We start from the raw sequence: 22226 nt of genomic DNA, 5'->3' as shown, positions 1-22226 counted from the left end.
AAAGATAAGGTTCATGGGAAAAAGCTTGTGGAAAGTCTGAGAGGAACAACTGAAGGATCGAAGTCCAGAGAGCACAGTACAGAATGAGTGGAGATAAAGATGGGTTGGTGTTCCAGTGAAGAAAGGGAAATACTTCTGTAATTAACACAGTGAGAGAGGAGTAATGGAGAGGTGGAGATTTAGGTTTGTTTTATTTATTATTGCAAAGATGAGATAATTGTCTTCTAATTGATTATTATTATTATTATTTTTCAAAGTGGGAACATGGTCATATATTGAGTATAAGGTGGGAGTAGATTTGGAAGTTTAATGAAGGTAGATTTTTTAATGAATGAGAGGATTACTTGATAGTGCTGGTGTCCAAGTTATGATAGGTGAATCACACACGTAAAGAAGAACTGTCTGCTCACATGTGTGGATTTCTATAGCATGTTTAATTGCCAGTATGAGAGATAAGTAATTAGATTTATCCATATTTGGAGTTTTTTTCCCAAGTACATGTGATGTAAGGGCAATGAAGCCAGGGATTTTTACTCATTAGTAAGACAATACTTAAAATTATTTACCATGGTAACCACAAAGGAGACGTTGGGAAGTAAAGTAAAGAGGGACTGAGGATTCAGGAGAAATTGAAAGACCCTAAATGAGACTGACACACTGAAGTAGCTTAGCAGGCAAGTACAGGACTTTACATTTCCTGTTTCATCTGAATATTCAACTGTGGAAGTCATCTGCTACCATCCTTAAAGGGAGAGTGCTTGAGTTAGTATCAGATTCAGTCACAACAGACAAAAACACAACATACAAATGGTTTAAAGAAATAAAATTTATTTCTTACTGGAAGTAATTCAGAAAGTGAGCATATAGCAATTTCATAAAGCTGTCAAACTCTAGACTCATTCTATTAATATCTTTTCTGTCTGTATCATATTACATGATCAGAGATGGTCTTAGAGATCCATCCATCATGCCACATTCCAGCCATCCAAATAATTAGAGAAAAGAAGAAAATCACATAATTTTCCTTTAAGAACACATTCCAGAGATCATACTGAATGTCGTTGCTTAGTTGACAAGTCGTGCCCAACTTTTTGCAACCCCACAGACTGAAGCACACCAGGCTTCCTTGTCCTTCACCATCTCCCAAAGTTTGCCCAAGTTCATGTCCATTGAATCAGTGATGCCATCCAACCACTTCATCCTCTGTCATCCTCTTCTCCTCTGCCTTCAATCCTTCCCAGGATCAGGGTCTTTTCCAAAGTGTCATATAGAATAATTCATCTTAAAATGCACTGGTCATAATTTAGTCACATTCAGCAGGGGATGTGAGGAAATCTAATCTTTGTACTAGCTGTCATAGGCATAGTGATAAGAAGAGGGACCTATAACTTAGGAAGAAGGGAGAATTAATATGGGGGACAAAAATCAGTCTGTGTATCAGAGCTTCAACTTAGAATAAATCAGTAAAGGAGGACAAAAAAATAAATTTGTGTCTAGTGAGAACTGTAATCATCGTGGAAGGTTAGGCATATGAATTACAGCATCGTTGTGTTCTCCTCCACCTGGACAATGACTAGAGGGCCTGAGTCAGAGGACCAAAGTCTGAAAAGCGGTCTTAGGCCACCATAAAATGCTTGTTTGGAAAATGTGTAGATGTGGGATTCATCTGTCATGTTATAGAAAGATACATCTCCAGCCTCATAATCAAGGAATACTCCCACTCTACAGGGTTTTTCTTTTAGAGTAAGAGAAGTTTCTGGGGATGTGAGGCCCCAGTACTCCCCGTCATAGAGCCTAATGACCCAGAAACCATTCTGTGGTGACATTGTGACCCTCCCAGTCCTTGCTACATTATTCCTACAAACTCCCAGGTCCCAGGAATGTGCATCCTGAACCTCCACCTCCCAGAAGTATCTCCCTGAGCTGACGTACAGCTGACCAAGCACACAGGGAATGGAGACAAATCTCTCTGGGGAGCTGGGAAGTTCCTGACATGGTTCTTGCCAGGTTACTATTCTCCCCTCTTCAGACAGGAAGAGGGCAGGATGGGCAGTGGCTGCATCCAGAGTCAGCTTTACTGCAAAGACAAGAGATCATCAGGTTTCTGGGAGGGTCTCAGTAGGCTTAGGCCAGAGTCTCCCTTCTGTCAGGGCTCCTCTGGTCCTGGGGAGATTTAGTGCACCCCTCTTCCCATCCTCCCTGGGACTACCCCACAAGGAACTGGGTCTCTCTTGGGATCATTACAGACTCACCAGTCTGGAACTCTTCTTTCCTCCAGTCTGCAAAGAGCAAATGAACATAAGAATCCACCATCTGACAGATAGAGCTTCCTCTCTGTCCAGAATACTGTGGTAATAAACGTCTTAATTGAAGAATAACAGCAATCAAAAAGGAAAAGAAAAACCAACCTCTTTTTATACCCTTGAACTTCTTTTTACAAGATGCTAAATTATGTATGATTTGAAGACCTGTGCCAATGCTATGCTCTCCTCATCCAAAATTCATATAGGACAAATATTTGCAATCTATTTGGGATGTTTGAAAGGAAATACAGGATATGATGGGTCTGAACAAATAACTTATTGTTCACTTTAGATTCTTCAGATTTTGCCGATGATAACCATTCTACCTTCACTCAAATCACAATGTTTTATGCAACGAAAAATAATAAAGTTGTTTAAATGTAATGTTCCAAACACATTATTATCTGTTAGAATAATGAGCAATCTACTGAATTCATGAATAAAGTCTTGGAGTTTCCTTGATTTTCAGCAAACCATTTTGCACACAGTAGGGTGTTCATTTAAAATATCTTTGATAATAGAATTTTCTTCATCAGAGTCCATGTTGCTCACCAGCATATAATGGTATTTCCCTCCATGCTGCAAAAGAACAAAATAGGACAAACTTAACTTTTATCCTTGTGTGTTTTCTTTCATTGTCTTTTTTGTTATATTAAAAGCAAATATAAGAAATATTTGTCTTTGTCCTATTTCTTCTATTGAATCCTTTGAACTTTCTCTTTTTATCCTATATCCTCATATTCCAATTTCAAACATGGTGATAAAATTATCAGGTGATTGATAGATAGAAATATAGAAAAAACAAAGGTGGCAGGGATAGAAGCATGAAGGAAGGAGCAGAGACGGAAGGAAGGAACAACAAACGAAAGGGGAGAGGAAGGATTACATGCTGAGTCGTCGTTAGTGGCTTCACTTCAGAGAGAATTTACTAAAAGCATTGATATTTATAAAGATAATGCTTCCAGTGCTGTTTTGCTTACACTAAACTTTTTTTTTTTTTCATTCTCTCCCACTAGCATAGGGGCAGAACCTAAGAAAAACAGGACAGTGAAGGTGTCTGAGAGATAATCATTACTCACCAGACTTGAATTGAGCCTTCTTCCTCTCTGAAAGAAAATACACAATCATGCATGTATATATAAACAGATTTTCTTGACATCATAAAGAAGATGCAAGTAACGCCATACATCTGTCAATATTTGTGTCTGAAACTTGCTAAGTACTGTCCATTTCAAAAGCAATGAAAGAAATGTGTAAAGTTCATTCCATCTGGAAACTTCACTATAATTTGAAGAATATAATCAGATATGAAAGGACATGAAGATTTAATAATTCTTGTAGTAGGATACTAAAAATAATGTAGAATTATTTTAGAAAATAGCCATAGAATTTACACATAAAATATCAATGCAGTTTAGTTGAGTGACCAAAAAATGTGTGTTCAAGACCCTGAAGGAAGAGAAATTTGTTGAATTAGCTATTAAATAGTTAAAATAAAAATGAATAAACAGTAATAATTTTTCTTGGAAAGAAAAAGTGATGCAAATTCATGTGAAAATAGTTATATAGCAGATTACTGGAGATTATGGTCAAGCAAAGTGTATCAAGATTACACTTGACATTAGTATATGCAAAGTGTTTGAAAGGTCAACAAAGGAAGAACTTATTCAGAAGCTTTGGAGTCTGAACACTATTCTTAAGTTGAAAGAATATAATATATAAAAAATGGGGACTCCATCTCAGAGTACATGAGAAAAAACCAAAGTTAGAAGCTTTCTATTGAATGGAAATAATAATATTCTTCTTAGCCTAATCCCTTTGATCTCACCAATCTTTTTTTTTCACCAACCTTATAATGAAGTCATGGTAATCACCAGAAAGATAAAATAAAAAGGAAAGAATAAAAACTAGAGGAGGGAATTAAGAGACTTAATATAGGAGGAGTTCATGAAGCCAAAAAGAAAATGGATAAGGTAATTTGAAATTCACAAGAAGGCAAAGGAAAGACAGGAGTATGTAAGAGATGAATGTCATAAGAGGAAAAAGATATCTAGGAAATAAATCTTTTTAAAAAAGTCACAGCAAAAGAGACACAGATGTATAGAACAGCCTTTTGGACTCTATGGGAAAGGGCGAGGGTGGGATGATTTGAGAGAATGGCATTGAAACATGTATATTATCATATGTGAATGAATTGCCAGTCCAGGTTTGATGCATGAGACAGGGTGCTTGGGGCTGGTGCAGTGGGATGACCCAGAGGGATGGGAGGGAGAGAGGTGGGAAGGGGGTTCAGGATGGGGAACACATGTACACCTGCAGCAGATTCATGTCAATTTTTTTTAATTAAAAAAAAAGTCACAAAGCTTACGAATCTCTTTCTTGAATTGTTTTGAAAAAAATATAATGGGAAAACTCATGTAAATGTCAAGGAAAACCAATACAAAAAATTAAATAGGAAAAATATATATAGGAAATAAATCTTTTTTAAAAAGTCATAAGACTTACCAATTTCTTTCTTGAGTTGTTCTGAAAAATATAATGGAAAAACTCATATAAATTTCAAGGAATGCCATTACAGAAAATAAAGTAAAAGGAAAAAACATATCTAGGAAATAAATCTTTTTTAAAGTCAGAAAACTTACCAATTTCTTTGTTGAGTTCTGAAAAATATAATGGAAAACCTCATGTCAATTTCAAGGAAAAACTATATATATATGAAAATGAAAATAAAATTCCACTGCTCAGTAATAGATAAGATGAATGTAATTAGAAAAAAAAAACCAAAGAAACAAAAAGTCCTGAAAAATACTAAGGAAACAAGTATTTTTATCTTGGGAAGAATGGAAGATTTGTTCTTGCAGAGAAAAAAGCCTTTACCTGACATTTTGGTAAGCAATGAATATTGCTCACCATGAAGGCATCAGAACCCGAGAGGGGATTCAGGATGGAGAAAAACAGGATACTGGCTCAGTAGTTATGATGCATATCAAAAGAATAATTTCGGTGAGCCCAGACACTTGTATCTTACCACGCATAGAAAGGCATTAACATAATTAACTTGAGATGCCTGTTTTGTTTCTTTTTTAAATTATTCTCAGAGGTAATCTTGATGTGTTTCTACTACAGTTCCACGGCCCCCCCACTCCGCCCCCCCACTCGCCCCCCTCCCCACCCCGCCTCCGCTGGTAAAAACTTCAAGATATCTTGAATCCTTTCTTACCTCTCTGGAAGAGTTCCTCAGAACTCTCTGGGATCCTGTCTCCCAGATTGTAGTCCTGAGTAAGGTCCCAGATAAAACATAACTTGAAACTTTTAGCTTGTGCATTTGTTTTCCAGTCAACAATTTTGGTTTGGTGACCAACAAAGGAACCAAAAGCATACTTCTCTCCTTCACCTGAACTCCATGAGTATCTCTAGGTTTGTACTAGCAGAAGTTCGCTTGTGTCCATCTGCCTCCTCAGAGTCCAGATGATTCTGGGTGGATCTTGGATCTCCCATTATTACTGATGAGCCTGAGTTTTAGTCTGTGCTGTTAAATCTCTGTCTAAAATTTAGTGTCAAGAAGAGATGCCTGGGTGAATGTAGTGGGAATTCTTATAATGTGCTTTCACAGCCCTGAGAAATTTCATAGAATTGTACCTGGAAAAACAGCATATATTAAGAAACTGTGTTTTTCTTAAGAATAATCTTCTTGTTACAAACCCCAAGGCCAAACCCGGAAGGGAGTATGACTGGGATGGACTTTGGAACACCAGGTTGGCATCAGGCATGAACGTTGCCTACGCAGTTGCTGATTGTTCCTGAGACTAGCCCAGATGGGAACAGCCTGGGGTGAAAACAAGGAGATCTGGACTATGTCAGTCCAGATTTTAAAAAAGTCTTGTAGTCTGCATTTAGCAACAAAACCTGGACTCAGAGTGGACTCTGCATCTCAATCCAATAGAGGCTGCAGGTCTCCTGACCCATTGCTCCAGATTCATGTTCTGTCTTCATTATCGTCGCTTGTTCCCGGACCACTAGGGCAATAGGTAAAAGACACTGAGAAACTTTTGCTCAGTTGAAAGACACTGAGAGGTTTATCCTCAGTTGAGACACACTGGAAAGATTTTGTTGTGTATGTACAGCATTTATACTTATAAGTACTTGCTTTGTTGTGAATTAAAAGACATTTCACCCTAAAAATGGCCAAATTGAGGCTCTTTTGACATACCAAAATTATATTTTTGCATGCACAGATAAAAAAGACCTTGCTTGTTGGAACATCTTTTCAGAATTCTGACTTTAAAGGAAAAAAAAAACAACAAAAACAAACCTCTTCTATGGGGGAACTTGCACTTTTGTCCTTGTGTCTTTGAGATGTAAATGTTCTACCTCCTCTTCTCAGATTTTTTTCTGTGTTTTGAGGGTGTGTTCTCTGCATACCAAGGTAACATATGGTCTATATTTGGCAGCCAGTCAAATAGACTAGAATTCTGAGCAACCTTTTTGTCTGGTTATGACAACTCTTGGTAAAGAATCTGCTTGCAGTACAGGAGACCTGGCTTCAATCCCTGGGTCAGAAGAGCCCCTGGAGAAGAGAATGGCTATCCACTCCAGTATTCTTGTCTGGAGAATTTCATGGACAGAGGAACCTGGCGGGATATAGTCCATGGGGTCACGTCAGACATGACTGAGCAACTCTCAGTCATGCCAACTCTCAGAGTGAGAGAGTCATTTCCTAGGTAGGTTGATAAGAAGTCTAGGGGTCCCCAAGGAGAGAGAGGTCTGGAATTCTCAAGGAGGAAGAAAGGACAAACTTTTTTTTCCTTCTCTACATTCCTTAGGATTATATAACAATAATGTATCCTGCCTGAGGACAGGCTCTGGATTAAACCTTCTGGCTAATTCTGTTATCTTAAAATTTAAATTATGGGAGTAGGTCTGGTGAGGTCTTTATAACCTCCAGACATTCTTTGGATTCACTGGAGAGTATATAACTTCATTGCTAACACTAGCAAGGGAGTACTCTTTCTGCCCCCTTCTGATGCCTGTGTCAGAAGCTTTCTCTATCTCCTCTATACTTTAATAAAACTTTATTACACAAAAGCTCTGAGCGATCAAGCCTCGTCTCTGGCCCTGGATTGAATTCTTCTCTTCCGGGGGCCAAGAATCCTGGTGTCTTTGCGTGATTCAACAACAACCTTTCAAGAGCGTGTCAATTTTGAGGGAATTTGTCATAAGGGTCCCCAACTGAAAGGCCTTTGCCATCTTCTCCTTCAGTGCACTGCCTGTACAATGAAGGCCCTTTACTTTCTTAGACTATTTTTGGGAGTAAACATTTTAGATCTTGTGAAGACTACATCGTTGTTCTGTCTTGTAGGGACACCTTTAGTGTCTGACTGGCTTGAGTTGCTATTAAGGTACTACTCCTCAATGGTCAGATAATAGAGTCAACTTAGATATGCTCTGGCTAATAACTCAAGGACTAGATGAAAACCCAGCACAATTTCTAGTCAGGTTAACAGAAGTCCTACACAAATATACAAGATTAGACCCCACTTCCATAGAGGGCACCACTGTCCTTAATACCCATTTTATCTCCCAATAGTCCCCAGACATCCTAAAGAAACTAAAAATCAGAAGAAGCCCCTAAACCCTCGAATAAGACCTTTTAAATTTAGCTTTTAAGATTTTCAATAGCCAGGAAGAACAGGCAAAACTAGAGGAGGCCCAATGAGATCAGGCCAAATACCACCTTTTAGCCTCTGCCCTACATGGCTCCAAACTTCCATCAACCAACAAAGAAAGGAAGCCACCTTCCTTGCTTCAAATGTGGCAGAGAAGGCCACTGGGCCATTCTTGCCTAGACCTGAGGCCCTCTCCAAGTCAGTGCACCAGCTGTGGCATAAAGGGACATTGGAAGTTCAACTCCTGGTCCTGACCATGGGTCCTCTGACCCAGCTCTGCCTAGCTCCCTCAGGCTTGCTGCTGAAGACTGAAGGTGCCCAGGGCTCCAGGCCCCAACTCTCATCACCTCTACTGAACCCAGAGTAACTCTCACAGTGGCAGGTAAGCCAATCTCTTTTCTCATCAATATGTGGACCACTTACTCTGCTATGCCTGCCTACTCCAGAAAAACCAAGGCCTCTCAGGTCTCTGTTATGTGGGTTGACTGTTTAATGTTTATGCCATGAAAACTGAGCCTTTACCTTGCACATTTTAAGATACCCCATTTTCCCATTCTTTTCTCATACTCCTAAAATGCCCCACTCCTATTCTTGGGAGAGAACTTTTCTAAAAATTCAAAGCCTCTCTTACTATCCCAAGTCCACCTTCTGGTCTAGCTTGGTGACTGCTCCTCAATCCCACCTCCTCTTCCCCTGCCCCATTGCCCTCTTTGTCCATAAACCCCATAGTTTGGGATACAGACAACCCATCTGTCACCTCTCACCATGCTCCAATTCATATTCATCTCAAAGACCCCTCTATATTCCCCAATCAATAACCATACTCCATCTCCCAGAAATATCAATAAGGGCTAAAGCCTATCGTCACTAAACTCCTACATCAGGGTCTCTTGTGCAAAACCCACTCTCCCTATAACACCCCTATCTTACTATCAAAAAGCCAAATAGCTCCTATCACCTGATCCAGGACCTGAGACTTATCATTGTGGCTGTTATTCCCATACCCTCAGTAATTCCAAATCCCTACACTCTTCTCTCTCATTGCCTCTTCCACTACCCACTTCACTGTTCTAGACTGCAAGTATGCCTTCTTTACCATCCTTTTACACCCAGACTCTCAAGACCTCTTTCCCTTTACCTGGACTGATTCATACAATCATCACTCCCAATAGCTGACATGGACAGTCCTCCCACAAGCTTTTGTGAAAGCCCTCATTTCTTTGGTCAAGCTCTAGCATCAGACTTAACCTCTCTTAACCTTATTCCAAGTACTGTCCTCCAATATGTGGGTGATATCCTCCTTTGTAGTCCTTCACTTACACACTCTCAACAATATACTATACAACTCAATTTTCTAGTTGTTTGACGGTATAGAGTATAAGGTTCAGCTCTCTCTTCCTAGAGTCACCTATCTCAGAATGCTTTTGACACCAACCAAATGATATATCAGTACTGGTAGAAAGTCCCTAATATCCACCCTACCACTCCCTACATTCAAAACAGAGATGCTGTCCTTGGGATTAGCTGGATATCTAATTTTGGATTTCTAATTTTGCCCTCTTGGCACAATCCCTATATCAACCAACAGAGAAGATTTTTCAGAATCCGTAGAGCTAAAATCAAATACCCATTCAGCCTTTAACACTATTAGTTCAGTTCAGTTCAGTTGCTCAGTCGTGTCCAACTCTTTGTGACCCCATGAATAGCAGCACGCCAGGCCTCCCTGTTCATCACCATCTCCCGGAGTTCACTCAGACTCATGTCCATTGAGTCAGTGATGCCATCCAGCCATCTCATCCTCTGTCGTCCCCTTCTCCTCCTGCCCTCAATCCCTCCCAGCATCAGAGTCTTTTCCAGTGAGTCAACTCTTCGCATGAGGTGGCCAAAGTACTGGAGTTTCAGCTTTAGCATCATTCCTTCCAAAGAAATCCCAGGGCTGATCTCCTTCAGAATGGACTGGTTGGATCTCCTTGCAGTCCAAGGGACTCTCGAGTCTTCTCCAACAGCACAATTCAAAAGCATCAATTCTTCGGCGCTCAGCTTTCTTCACAGTCCAACTCTCACATCCATACATGACCACAGGAAAAACCATGGTCTTGACTGGATGGACCTTAGTCAGCAAAGTAATGTCTCTGCTTTTGAATATGATATCTAGGTTGGTCATAACTTTTCTTCCAAGGAGTGAGCGTCTTTCAATTTCATGGCTTCAATCACCATCTGCAGTGATTTTGGAGCCCCCCCAAAATAAAGTCTGATACTGTTTCTACTGTTTCCCCATCTATTTCCCATGAAATGATGGGACCAGATGCCAAGATCTTTGTTTTCTGAATGTTGAGCTTTAAGCCAACTTTTTCACTCTCCTCTTTCACTTTCATCAAGAGGCTTTTTAGTTCCTCTTCACTTTCTGCCATAAGGGTGGTGTCATCTGCATATCTGAGGTTATTGATATTTCTCCTGGCAATCTTGATTCCAGCTTGTGTTTCTTCCAGTCCAGCGTTTCTCATGATGTGCCGGGAGCCAGTGTGAGGAATCCCGCCCGTGACAAGGTCATGAGGAAGGAAGCTGACATACGCAAGGCGTGCTCAGACTTCAGGGACCCCTCTGGAAATTCCTAAGCATGTACCCCAACAAAAATCTGCCGGCTTTTGTGCTCTGCTTTTCCACTCTTCTGACATTTTCTGGAAAAAGTCAATTCAGGGCTTTAGTCTTCTGCATTTAAAAGTGTTTCAATCCAAAAAACCCTCTGATGGCTTTCTAGCCTGCCTGCAGGACTCGTACAGCTGCGCGTGTGATTGTTTGAGGCCTCCTGACCGCAGGAGGCACAGGAAGCTTAAAACATCCTAGGAATGTAGGAGCTTCCGAGGAATCAAAATCTTTAGAATAGGACTGATTAAAGGTTTCATTTGTTAAGTCAATATTTGCTGCCAAATTTTCACATCCTTTAGTTGTAGATATAGTTAGAAAAACAAGTAGTAGACCTTGTGTTAGCAACATTAGATCTTTGAGTTAAGTACCTTCTTTGTTATATCCCACTGCACCTTTGTTCTATAGAGATGTAACTTTAATGCTAATGCTTTAAGGAGATGTAGATTAAAGAAAAACACTTCAGGGGAAACAAGATTAACATTCATTAAGGAAGAGAGCCAAAAAGTGTTAACAAGCCTCTTGGCCAGAAGATAATGTAAATCACCTGAGACCTTTTGTATACCAAATGATGTATAAAAAGAGCTTGAGCTGCGAACGCTACATAATCTTGTGTTACCCATTGATCTGTGTGTTTTATCAAAAGTATAAAAGGCCTTCTGACCAATAAAGGATGGGGCCAGCTCCAGGGGCCAGCTTCTGGGGCCGGGGGCCAGCTCCAGGGGCCAGCCCCACGTTGGGGCCAGCTCCAGGGGCCAGCTTCTTGGACCAGCTTCTCTAACTAGTCTCCCGGCCTGGTTTCTTGGCACTCTGGCTCCCCCCGTGTCTCTCTCTCTCTTTCTTCTCCTCTCTCTTTCCCTCTCTCTGCTCTTTACTTTAATTTCGGGTTGAATTTCCACCTGGAGCGCGGAGGCTCACCAGGTCTACTTACTTGTCCCGGCTGTTAAGACCCGCGCGAAAGGGAGCTTAAGGCGAGGCACCCTTAGATATTCAAGCGGCGCCGGTGGCCCAACGTAGATGGTGCAAATTCCTTGTCTGGAATTTTATTGGCCTTCTGCGTAAACCAAGCTATTCAGCCCTCTTCCTCCACTTAATCTTCTTACTACACTATAGTTTCTTAATCTAATCTTTCATTAATAAATAAACAAGTCTTTCCACGCCGACGCCGTCCACCCTTCGAATTCCCTGGATCCACCGGGGCTGGACCCCGGCAATGATGTACTCTGCATAGAAGTTAAATAAGCAGGGTGACAATATACAGCCTTGACGTACTCCTTTTCCTATTTGGAACCAGTCTGTTGTTCCATGTCCAGTTCTAACTGTTGCTTCTTGACCTGCATACAGATTTCTCAAGAGGCAGGTTAGGTGGTCTGGTATTCCCATCTCTTTCAGAATTTTCCACAGTTGATTGTGATCCACACAGTCAAAGGCTTTGGCATAGTCTATAAAGCAGAAATAGATGCTTTTCTGGAACTCTCTTGCTTTTTCCATGATCCAGCAGATGTTGGCAATTTGATCTTAACACCTTTAAGCAACCCATTATCTCAGCCCCAGCTGCAACACTTTCTGACCTTTCTCACCCCTTTATAAGCTACACTACTGAGAGACACAAAATTGCCCTAGGAGTTTGGGGACAAAATCAGGGCCCCTCCTTTGACCCTATCACTTATCTATCAAAGCAGTTAGATATCACAACTTGAGGAAGGCCAGCCTGTCTGCATGCTCTGGCAGAAGCTGTACTCTTTGTTGAGGAAAGTAAAAAACTTGCCTTTGAAGCACCCACTGTCGTTCATTCACCACATGACTTTAAGGACTTACTGTCTTACAAATCCATGACCCTTCTATCTCTTTTACACATCCAACTAATTAATGTCACCCTTTCTGAATCTCCCATGTTCTTCTTTGAATGCTGTCCTACTCTCAGCTCTGCCACTTATCCTTAATTTTTCTGAGTCCCCCATTCATACTTGCAAAGAGACATTAGAAGACCTGACCATTTCTCGTACATTTCCTCAGCTCCTTTAAATAACCCTGACTTTATTTGGTATATTGATGGCAGCTCTTCTATGACATCAGAAGGAAAAAAAGATAGCTGCATATGCAGTTGTCTGAAATTATTGATTCCCAACCCATCCCCTCAGGAACCTCTTCCCAAAGGCAGAACTTACTGCACTAACTAGAGCACTTACCCTCATAGCTAACAGAGCAAACATGTACACTGATCCTAAATATACTTTCCACATCATACACTCACATGCTGCCATCTTGAAAGAATGAGGGCTCCTATTTATGAAAGGCTCTCCCATAACTAACGCCCCATTTGTACTCTAGCCTTTAAACGCAGGTAACATGCCAACTGAAGTAGGCATCATACATTGTCCAGGTCACCAGGTGGCCTCAGACCCCATTTCATGGGGCAACAATGCCACAGACAGAGAAGCAAAATAAGCCTCACTCCCATCACCTGCTCAACAACTCATAGTAATCCCCAACATAAAGCCTCTTTACTTCTCTGAAGAAAAAAATGTGATTATTACAAGAGGGAGCACAAACACGAGAGAGATTACAAAAACAGAGCCATTATCTTCTCCCCAAATCTCAGGCCTCACAGATTCTTATGGACATTCATCAGGCCCTGCACATTCATTAGGCCCTACACACAGGCACTAAACCACTTTATCATTTCTTAAGATCTCTTATCACCTATCCTAACCTTCTTTCACTCCTACAACAAATCACTCAGTCTTGCATTATCTGCTCCTCAGTCTCACTGCAGGGAGCCTTAAAGCTTATTTTCTCATTCCCAACACATCAGGCTCAACTATCCCAGGGGAGGACTGATAAATTGACTTCACTCACATGCCTCAAAAAATGTCTTCAGTTCAGTTCAGTCACTCAGTCATGTCCGACTCTCTGCAACCCCATGAATCACAGCGCAACAGGCCTCCCTGTTCATCACCATCTCCCGGAGTTCACTCAGACTCACGTCCATCAAGTCTGTGATGCCATCCAGCCATCTCATCCTCTGTCGTTCCCTCCTCCTCCTGCCCCCAATCCCTCCCAGGAGCAGAGTCTTTTCCAATGAGTCAACTCTTCACATGAGGTGGCCAAAAGCATCAATTCTTCGGTGCTCAGCCTTCTTATAGTCCAACTCTCACATTCATACATGACCACAGGAAAAACCATAGCCTTGACTAGACGGACCTTAGTCAGCAATGTCTCTGCTTTTGAATATGCTATCTAGGTTGGTCATAACTTTTCTTCCAAGGAGTGAGCGTCTTTCAATTCCATGGCTGCAGTCACCATCTGCAGTGATTTTGGAGCCCCAGAAAATAAAGTCTGACACTGTTTTCACTGTTTCCCCGTCTATTTCCCATGAAGTGATGGGACCGGATGCCATGATCTTCGTTTTCTGAATGAGGAGAGTATCTTCCCACCCTTAATCTTATTAGACCCCTTGTGAGAGAGCATGCAGATCACTTTCTCCCAAAGCCTCATCAAACAAATCCAGCTGACTTAACACTCATACTGGGAATCCTACTTGAGACCTTATACCATAAAGCTCTCCAGCCTCGATGGACTGGTCCATTTGAGGTTGTTCTAACCATACCACAGCTGCTAAACTGGCATGCCTTTACTCATCGTTTTGTGAAAATGAAAGTAAAAGTCACTCAGTCATGTCTGACTCTGCGACCATATGAAAGAGTTCATGGAATTCTCTAGGCCAGAAAACTGGAGTGGGAAGCCATTCCCTTCTTCAGGGGATCTTCCCAACCCAGGGATCGATCCCAGGTCTCCTGCATTGCAGGCAGATTCTTTACCAGCTGAGCCACCATCTCTAGATTAAAATGGGCCTCAGGAGTCTCTCCATCTCCACCAAGAAACATTCCTAGCTCAAAACTCTTTGCCACACCAGCACTGTTCTGAGACCCACCAGGCTTTGACAGGATTGAATTCCTGAAGAAACAGAATAGCCGAAACCGAATATCAATAAACAAAATAAAAACAGATGTATTGGTTACTAATTGAACTGGGATTTCCCCAACCATGGCTCAGAGGTTAAAGCGTCTGCCTCCAATGCAGGATACCTGGGTTCGATCCCTGGGTCGGGAAGATCCCCTGGAGAAGGAAATGGCAATGCACTCCCGTATTCTTGCCTGGAGAATCCCATGGACGGAGGAGCCTGGTAGGCTACAGTCCACGGGGTCGCAAAGAGTCGGACACGACTGAACGACTTCACCTTCACCTTCACCCTATTCGCAATAGGACTTTATGTCTTCCCCTGAGTGGACTATTATTCAAAAGCTTTCCCTCTGCTTTACCTACCTCTCCATAGTTCTTCTTCTTCTTCTTTTTTGGAGCGTGGTCCTCCTCTTACTGTGATCAGCCTAGATGAATTCATTATTCACTTTTCTTCACATAGTAACACAAACCCTTACTTTTCCTGGAGACACCATTGTTACTGATCGCCCTTTACTCCTTGACTTTATAAACGATCTTTTGCTCCAGGGAGATTTCATAGAGTTCACACCAACCCAAATTTATTTCTACACCTGGATTCTTATTTTTATAATTTTCTCCCCTTAGACGTGAGACATCACATCATGATTTACTATTACTCCCTCTTCTTTAACAGTCCAAACCTCACAATAATACCCTGCCTATAACTCATCCTTCCCCAAACCTTGCCTACCTATTCAGAACTCTAAATCTGACCCATCGTTTACTCAGTACCTAAAACCCAACCCTGGCCAGTGATTGTTGGATTTCCTTATCCATCTCCTCTCCTGGAGGATAGGTGCGTCTCATTTCCACAGGCAAACGGACTCACATAAACAACTCTCTTTATCACACATACAGAGGAGAATCTTTTCATCATACATGTGTTATTTATATTCAATTGATGAAATTCACAATCCTGACGAGATATTGACCACCCTCCTTACAGATCTCACTTTTACTCATAAAGGACCAGCTATAGGAAGACGCGCCCCACCCACCCATCCCACCCCCAACCTCTGACATTCATCTACAACAACAGACTCCTTTCTGTTTTTCTAGACAAAACTCTGTAAACAATTCTTACCCCCAACTAGGAACTATGCCACCGCACCACTGTAATTACACTTCACATCTCTCCTTTCCTTCAGGCCTATCCATCTACAACATATCAGGAACTTCAGGACATTCTTTTGCTTTCTCAGGGAGATTCCCTTTTACATATGGCGTAAATACTCCTTTTGTAGGGGCTACACTGGCAAGTTCACTGTCAGTCTCAGAAACTACTAACAAGTTCCCAGAAAGACTCCTATTTGCTATTAATTTCAGCTGTTGTCTTCTTACACTTGGAATATTTTTCTTATTTGGAGCCACCACCTATTTGTTTTCCCACTAATTGGACAGGAACATGCACCCTGGTACATCTAGCCCTGGATCTTCCTATTGCTCCTAAATATCAGACCCTCCCTATCCCACTTAATTATTTCCCCTGTTAATCAGTTTAGGAATAGAAACTGGGGTTGGAACAGGGACTGAAGGACTCACAACCTCTTTAAATTACCACCAAAGCCTTTCTAAAGACCTCACTGAGAGCCTAGACTAAATAGCTACTAGCCTTATCATTATCCAAAACCAGCTAGCTTCCCTGGCTGCCGTGATCCTCTGAAATAGAAGGAGATTAGATCTTCTAACTGCAGAAAAAAGGGGCCTATGTCTACTTTTGGAGGAAGCTTGCTACTTCTCCACCAACAAATCAGGAAGCAGCAAGAAATCTGACAAACAGGGCCTTGAAATATGTTGACACCTCAGCAATTCATGGGAAAACTGGCTAAACAGTTGGACCTGGATGCCCTGGGTTCTACCTTTTCTAGGCCCTCTCCTTCTACTTACCCTTATTCTAAGTTTCTGCCCATGTTTAATGAGTCTTTTTTTTTTTTTTCCAAAATTTCTTCAGGACCACTCACAAGCCTTCACCAACCAAACTATCCATAAGCTATTTCTAAATCGTTCAGATTATCAAAACCTTTGGCCTCACACAAATCCCCTTGACCCATATTCCAACCTTTTCTCATCTTACCCCTACAATATCCCTGTCCCACAGGAAGCAGTTACAGAAGACTGACTTTGGCCCTTATCCAAAATCAAAAAGGCTGGAGTGAGAGGGCCTCCATGGGGTCTCCTGGCAGAAATGGCTCATTATATTGACCTTGCAAACAAACAATAAAGTCACAGTGACCCTTGAGACTGACCAAGTTGCCCAAACGATATTCTGTTTTCCCACTGGTGTCGACATTCTCAAGGCTATGAGACCACCAGATTCCAGACCTCTGGCTACATGCCTGCAGGACTCAGCTACAGGCTAATAATTAACCATCTCTTCAGAGAATTTTTCATTGTCGTGTTATAAGAAATACCACATCTAAAAGGGAAGATGCTGGTTCTCCTTAAGGGTCAGTCACCATCTTGTTTCCCTCTAATAAATTTCCCTTTTCTTTGCCTGATTGCTCGGGTCACTTTCTTTCCTCCCTACTCACCTTACATCAGTATAATCTTACCTGAGAAAAAGAAAAAAGGAAGAGAAAAGCAATTGAAAAGAAGCCAGTGTTTTAGGGGAAGATAGCTGTCAGTAAAAGGAAAGGATGAGAAAAGATAAAATTTAGATAATATAAAATGACAAGTTTTTTTTTAAGGTGCAAGTAACAGATAAAACAAGAACAGGTGAAAAAAAATTGACTTGCCTTTTTCCAGTGCAATATTATCTGAGGAAGAAAAGAAAGAGAAAAACAATTGACAAGAAGCCAATGTTTTAGGGGAAGGTTGGTATGGATAAAAGGTAAGAAAGGGAAAAGATGGAATTTAGGTAACATAGAATGACAGCTTTCTTTTTAAGGTGCAAGTGAAAGATGAAACAAGAGCTAAGAACAGGCAAAAAAAAAAAAAAATTAACTTGCCTTTTTCCTGTGCAATATTATCTGAGGGGAAAAAAAAAGAAGAGAAAAACAATTGAAAAGAGGCCAGTGTTTTAGGGGAAGATTGCTGTGGATAAAAGGTAAGAATGGGAAAAGATGGAATTTAGGCAAGATAAAGTGACAGCTTTTTTTCAAGGTGCAAGTGAGAGATGAAACAACTAAGAACAGGCAAACCGCCCCCCCCCAAAAAAAAAAAAAACAATTTTTGACTTGCCTTTTTCCTGTTTAATCTTATCTGAAAAAAAGAAGGAAAAAAGCATCTCATCAAAATGTGGGCCCAATGTAAAAAAAGGAGAGCAGAAATTTGAAATCCTCCTGTAGTTGACTTCATAAGTCAAATTGACCAAAGCGTAAAGGTAATGTTCCACAGGACATCTTGCAATCAGAGTTATTGTTTTATTATATCCCACCATCTCCATCTCCAATTCCTGGACTAAAGTAGCAAAGACAGATAATGACTCAGGGAGAGGAGGTAGAATAGGGCTACAAAGGCAAATAATATTAATTGTTCATCTTTCAGTGGATCTTCTCCTTTTTTTTAGAGTGGAGGGAAACAAGCACACAGACATGAGTCACATATTTAGCAAGTCACAAAGAGGTCTACAGTAAAAGTATCCATCAGTTTAAAATGGTATCTGTAACTGTAGTTTTATGAAGGCTGCTCAGTATAAAGAAGAGGTGTGTTGTTAAGTTCATTAAACTTGTAAACAAAAAATGATTGAAAACCATCATTAGCAAAACAAGGTTGTTAAATTTTAAATTAATAATTATTTCAGAATAAAAATGAAGGAAAAGATGGAACAATTAGTAGAGTATGAAAGAAAATAAAGCCAAAGAATGCCATGTAAATGTTTGTTATTTAGGGTACTTGGGTGCTATGATCAAGGGCAATGGAAGAGGGAGTCTAAACCTCACATTGGAACTATGAAGGATATCTGAGTTTACATGGTCCTTAAAAGGACTGTAGACCAAGAAGCTTCACTCAGAAAGAATGGAGTTTTAGCTCATCTCCTAAGGTTTGGGGAGATATCAATTGCATGTAATGGCCTTTGAACTTTGAATATATGGCAGATGTACTAACAATGGATAGTTTTCAGAAAATAAGCACAGAGTGTAATCATGTACCCATCAGTCTCTTCTTTTTTGTTTAATAAAATGCACACTGAAATTCTGGCCGGACTCTACAGAGTAGAAGACAGTGCTTATAGGGAAGGAACATCTGTTCTGAAAAAATAAAGGGATGGAAAAGAACGAGGGAAGAGGGTAGGAAAACAGAAATGGAGACAACTTAATACAGGTGATGCTTATGAAGCAAAATAACAGACATTGAGGGGTAGGGTATGCCAAAAGATGGCATAGAGATAAAAGGAATATGAAAGACTGTGAGGAAGCAGTCATTTAGAGGCTTATTGGAGTATAAATGTTGTCAGAGAAATTTACCAAAATTCAAACCCTGATCAGAAAAATAAAGTGAAAAGGTCCATATAAGTGTTAGAGAACAGAAAAAGAAGGAAAATATAAATTTAATAACAATTCATATGCAGTGTTAAATGTACCAGGATGTGGGCCAACCCACAAAATACACACACTCATGCAAGTACACACACACACGTACACATGTACACAGAGCAGCAGAAAGTTACGTTTTTCAGGAGAATATTGGTTATGAATATAAAAGAAGAAACAATGAATTTACTTAGGAAAAATTTCTGGAACAGTTGTAATAAGAAATGTTTCTGACATGGTTTTATGTACTTTTTGCAAAGAATTTCTTTTAAAAATGAAAAGGATAAAAATGAGTGAGCTTTTTGAATTGAAAAAAAAATTCTTCCAATTATTATAGTACAAAAATTATGTTGATCCCATTCAAATTGTTTAACTTTCTGATTACTTGGAGGTTAACCTTCATAAATTCCTTGACTGCTGCTAAATATAGAGTCATTGCTTATTATTTTGGTAGCACTAGCTGTACAATAGCCACACTCGCTGAATTAAAGGAGTCTGAACCACTGCTAATAGAAAAAATACCAAGTTAGGTTCCTGGGTACTCGTTTTCACAAAATTTTCTACAACTGAGTAAACTATAACTTTAAAACATAGATTAATATTTCAATTGATGGCTAAAAGAAGTTCATTTTAATTAAATCACATGAAAGAAAGGAAATGATGCTCTAGACATAGCATATGGGAACTGAAATAAATGTGGGACATATGTGGGACAAATTTTCACATTAGTTCCTGAGGATGCCAATACTTTAGAAATTTATGATTAATAAAACTTACACAGTAGAAAGGGTCTGTTTATACCAGTTAAAGCAAAGTGACAAAGAAGTGATAACTGGGGAAATTGAATGAGAAATAAAAATGGTGAATTTCACCTGAAAAGACAAAATAATGAGACAAAACTACATAAAAGTATGTATAAAGACTTAAAGATAAAGGTACCAGAAAAGAATGAATCCATGTGGGAGAAAATAATAGCAAATGAAGCAACTGACAAACAACTAATCTCAAAAATATACAAGCAACTTATGCAGCTCAACTCCAGAAAAATAAACGACCCAATCAAAAAATGGGCCAAAGAACTAAATAGACATTTCTCCAAAGAAGACATACGGATGGCTAACAAACACATGAAAAGATGCTCAACATCACTCATTATTAGAGAAATGCAAATCAAAACCACAATGAGGTACCACTTCACACCAGTCAGAATGGCTGCGATCCAAAAATCTGCAAGCAATAAATGCTGGAGAGGGTGTGGAGAAAAGGGAACCCTCCTACACTGTTGGTGGGAATGCAAACTAGTACAGCCACTATGGAGAACAGTGTGGAGATTCCTTAAAAAATTGCAAATAGAACTACCTTATGACCCAGCAATCCCACTGCTGGGCATACACACCGAGGAAACCAGAATTGAAAGAGACACATGTACCCCAATGTTCATCGCAGCACTGTTTATAATAGCCAGGACATGGAAACAACCTAGATGTCCATCAGCAGATGAATGGATAAGAAAGCTGTGGTACATATACACAATGGAGTATTACTCAGCTGTTAAAAAGAATTCATTTGAATCAGTTCTGATGAGATGGATGAAACTGGAGCCGATTATACAGAGTGAAGTAAGCCAGAAAGAAAAACACCAATACAGTATACTAACACATATACATGGAATTTAGGAAGATGGAATGACGACCCTGTATGCAAGACAGGGAAAGAGACACAGATGTGTACGACGGACTTTTGGACTCAGAGGGAGAGGGAGAGGGTGGGATGATTTGGGAGAATGACATTCTAACATGTATACTATCATGCGAATTGAATCGCCAGTCTATATCTGACGCAGGATGCAGCATGCTTGGGGCTGGTGCATGGGGATGACCCAGAAAGATGTTATGGGGAGGGCGGTGGGAGGGGGGTTCATGTTTGGGAATGCATGTAAGAATTAAAGATTTTAAAATTAAAAAAATAAAAAACTAAAAAAAAAAAAATAAAAAAAAAATTAAAAAAAAAAGAATGAATCCATGACTAGGTAAGCAAAGAAGATGCCTTTACATTGGGAATTTGACCTTTTTCTCTTCACATAAAAAAGGAAAAGAACTCAAAATGCATTTAAAATGATAATCCAATATGAGGAAGAAACATGGAAAAATTGGAAAAACTTCCATACTTTACTCTGTGGTTCAGACATGACCTAATTTTTTGTAAGATTTGAAGGGCTTTCTAGAAATCTGGGAAAAGATTGTTTTACTTTCATTCACCCTTTGATGTTAAAGGAATCAAGACAAGAAAAGACACTGGGGAAGGAGATAGAATAGAACTTCCTCTTGGATAAACAATGTCTGTCATTGGTCCTGTATTAAACCTTCTACATTTTTCAGAATAAATTGCCAGACTCACAGTTTTGCACAAAAGAACAGCTTAAAAAGAGGTGAGGAAGCAAAGATAAAAGGCATTCATTTTTCAAAAACAATGTATAACAATAGTCATATGAATCTTGCTACATGCATTAAAGAAATATATTCCTAAATTTCATTCCCTTTGAAGATAAAGTCGTAATAGAAAATGTCATTAGAAGAGAAGGATGTTAAGTTTAAAATAACTCTATTAGTGTGATATAAACAAAGAAAACAACAATAAAAACTGCAACAAAGGAATTGACTACATCTGATGGGAGGAGAACAGAAATATGGAATGCTTTTGTAGCTTACTCCAAGTTTCAAAGTGACCAATATATTTTAAATTGGAAGCAAATATTTCCAAAGGACACCTTGTCAAACAGGGCAAAGGTGTATTACACACACACACACACACACACACACACACACACCACCTGATGCAAAATTTATAGAGATGGAAAATGACACTATGAGGTAGAAGAAGATTTCTTCTGGGATAAACAGCATCAGTCATATATGTTTCACTGGACTTTCTCCTTTTTCTCAGAATACAATCTAAACATGCACATGTACTTGAGTGCTTAAAGTGCTTAAGAAATCATGAAGAAGCCTACAACGAAAGCACCCATCTGGCTAAAACTCTATCAATAGCAGTAGACCTATAAAGTCCTTCATGCATTAAAGAGATGTATTCCTTAGTTCCATCTAATCTGTAACCAAAAATATAATTGAAAAATATTGTAA

General features: G+C 39.9%; 1 protein-coding gene across 1 annotated transcript in view; it reads right to left on the bottom strand.

Annotated features, from left to right (window-relative positions):
• Nucleotides 1-808: 808 nt before the first annotated feature.
• Nucleotides 809-22226, bottom strand: part of LOC138425143 (butyrophilin subfamily 1 member A1-like) — a 50159-nt gene continuing 28741 nt past the window's right edge. Inside the window, exons 2-10 of the mRNA XM_069562755.1 lie at nt 22108-22192; nt 17350-17370; nt 5524-5578; nt 4946-4963; nt 4809-4829; nt 3383-3409; nt 2856-2882; nt 2253-2279; nt 809-2077 (exon numbers count right to left, since the gene is read on the bottom strand). Of these exons, the coding sequence (XP_069418856.1) occupies nt 1536-2077; nt 2253-2279; nt 2856-2882; nt 3383-3409; nt 4809-4829; nt 4946-4963; nt 5524-5578; nt 17350-17370; nt 22108-22192 (823 nt within the window). The 3' untranslated portion in view covers nt 809-1535. The remainder of the gene's footprint in view (nt 2078-2252; nt 2280-2855; nt 2883-3382; nt 3410-4808; nt 4830-4945; nt 4964-5523; nt 5579-17349; nt 17371-22107; nt 22193-22226) is intronic.

The sequence above is a fragment of the Ovis canadensis genome, chromosome 20 (genome assembly GCF_042477335.2).
Source record: "Ovis canadensis isolate MfBH-ARS-UI-01 breed Bighorn chromosome 20, ARS-UI_OviCan_v2, whole genome shotgun sequence".
In the NCBI taxonomy this organism is placed as follows: domain Eukaryota; kingdom Metazoa; phylum Chordata; class Mammalia; order Artiodactyla; family Bovidae; genus Ovis; species Ovis canadensis.
Note: the sequence above shows the minus strand (reverse complement) of the source record. Positions and strands in the feature narration are given on the sequence as shown.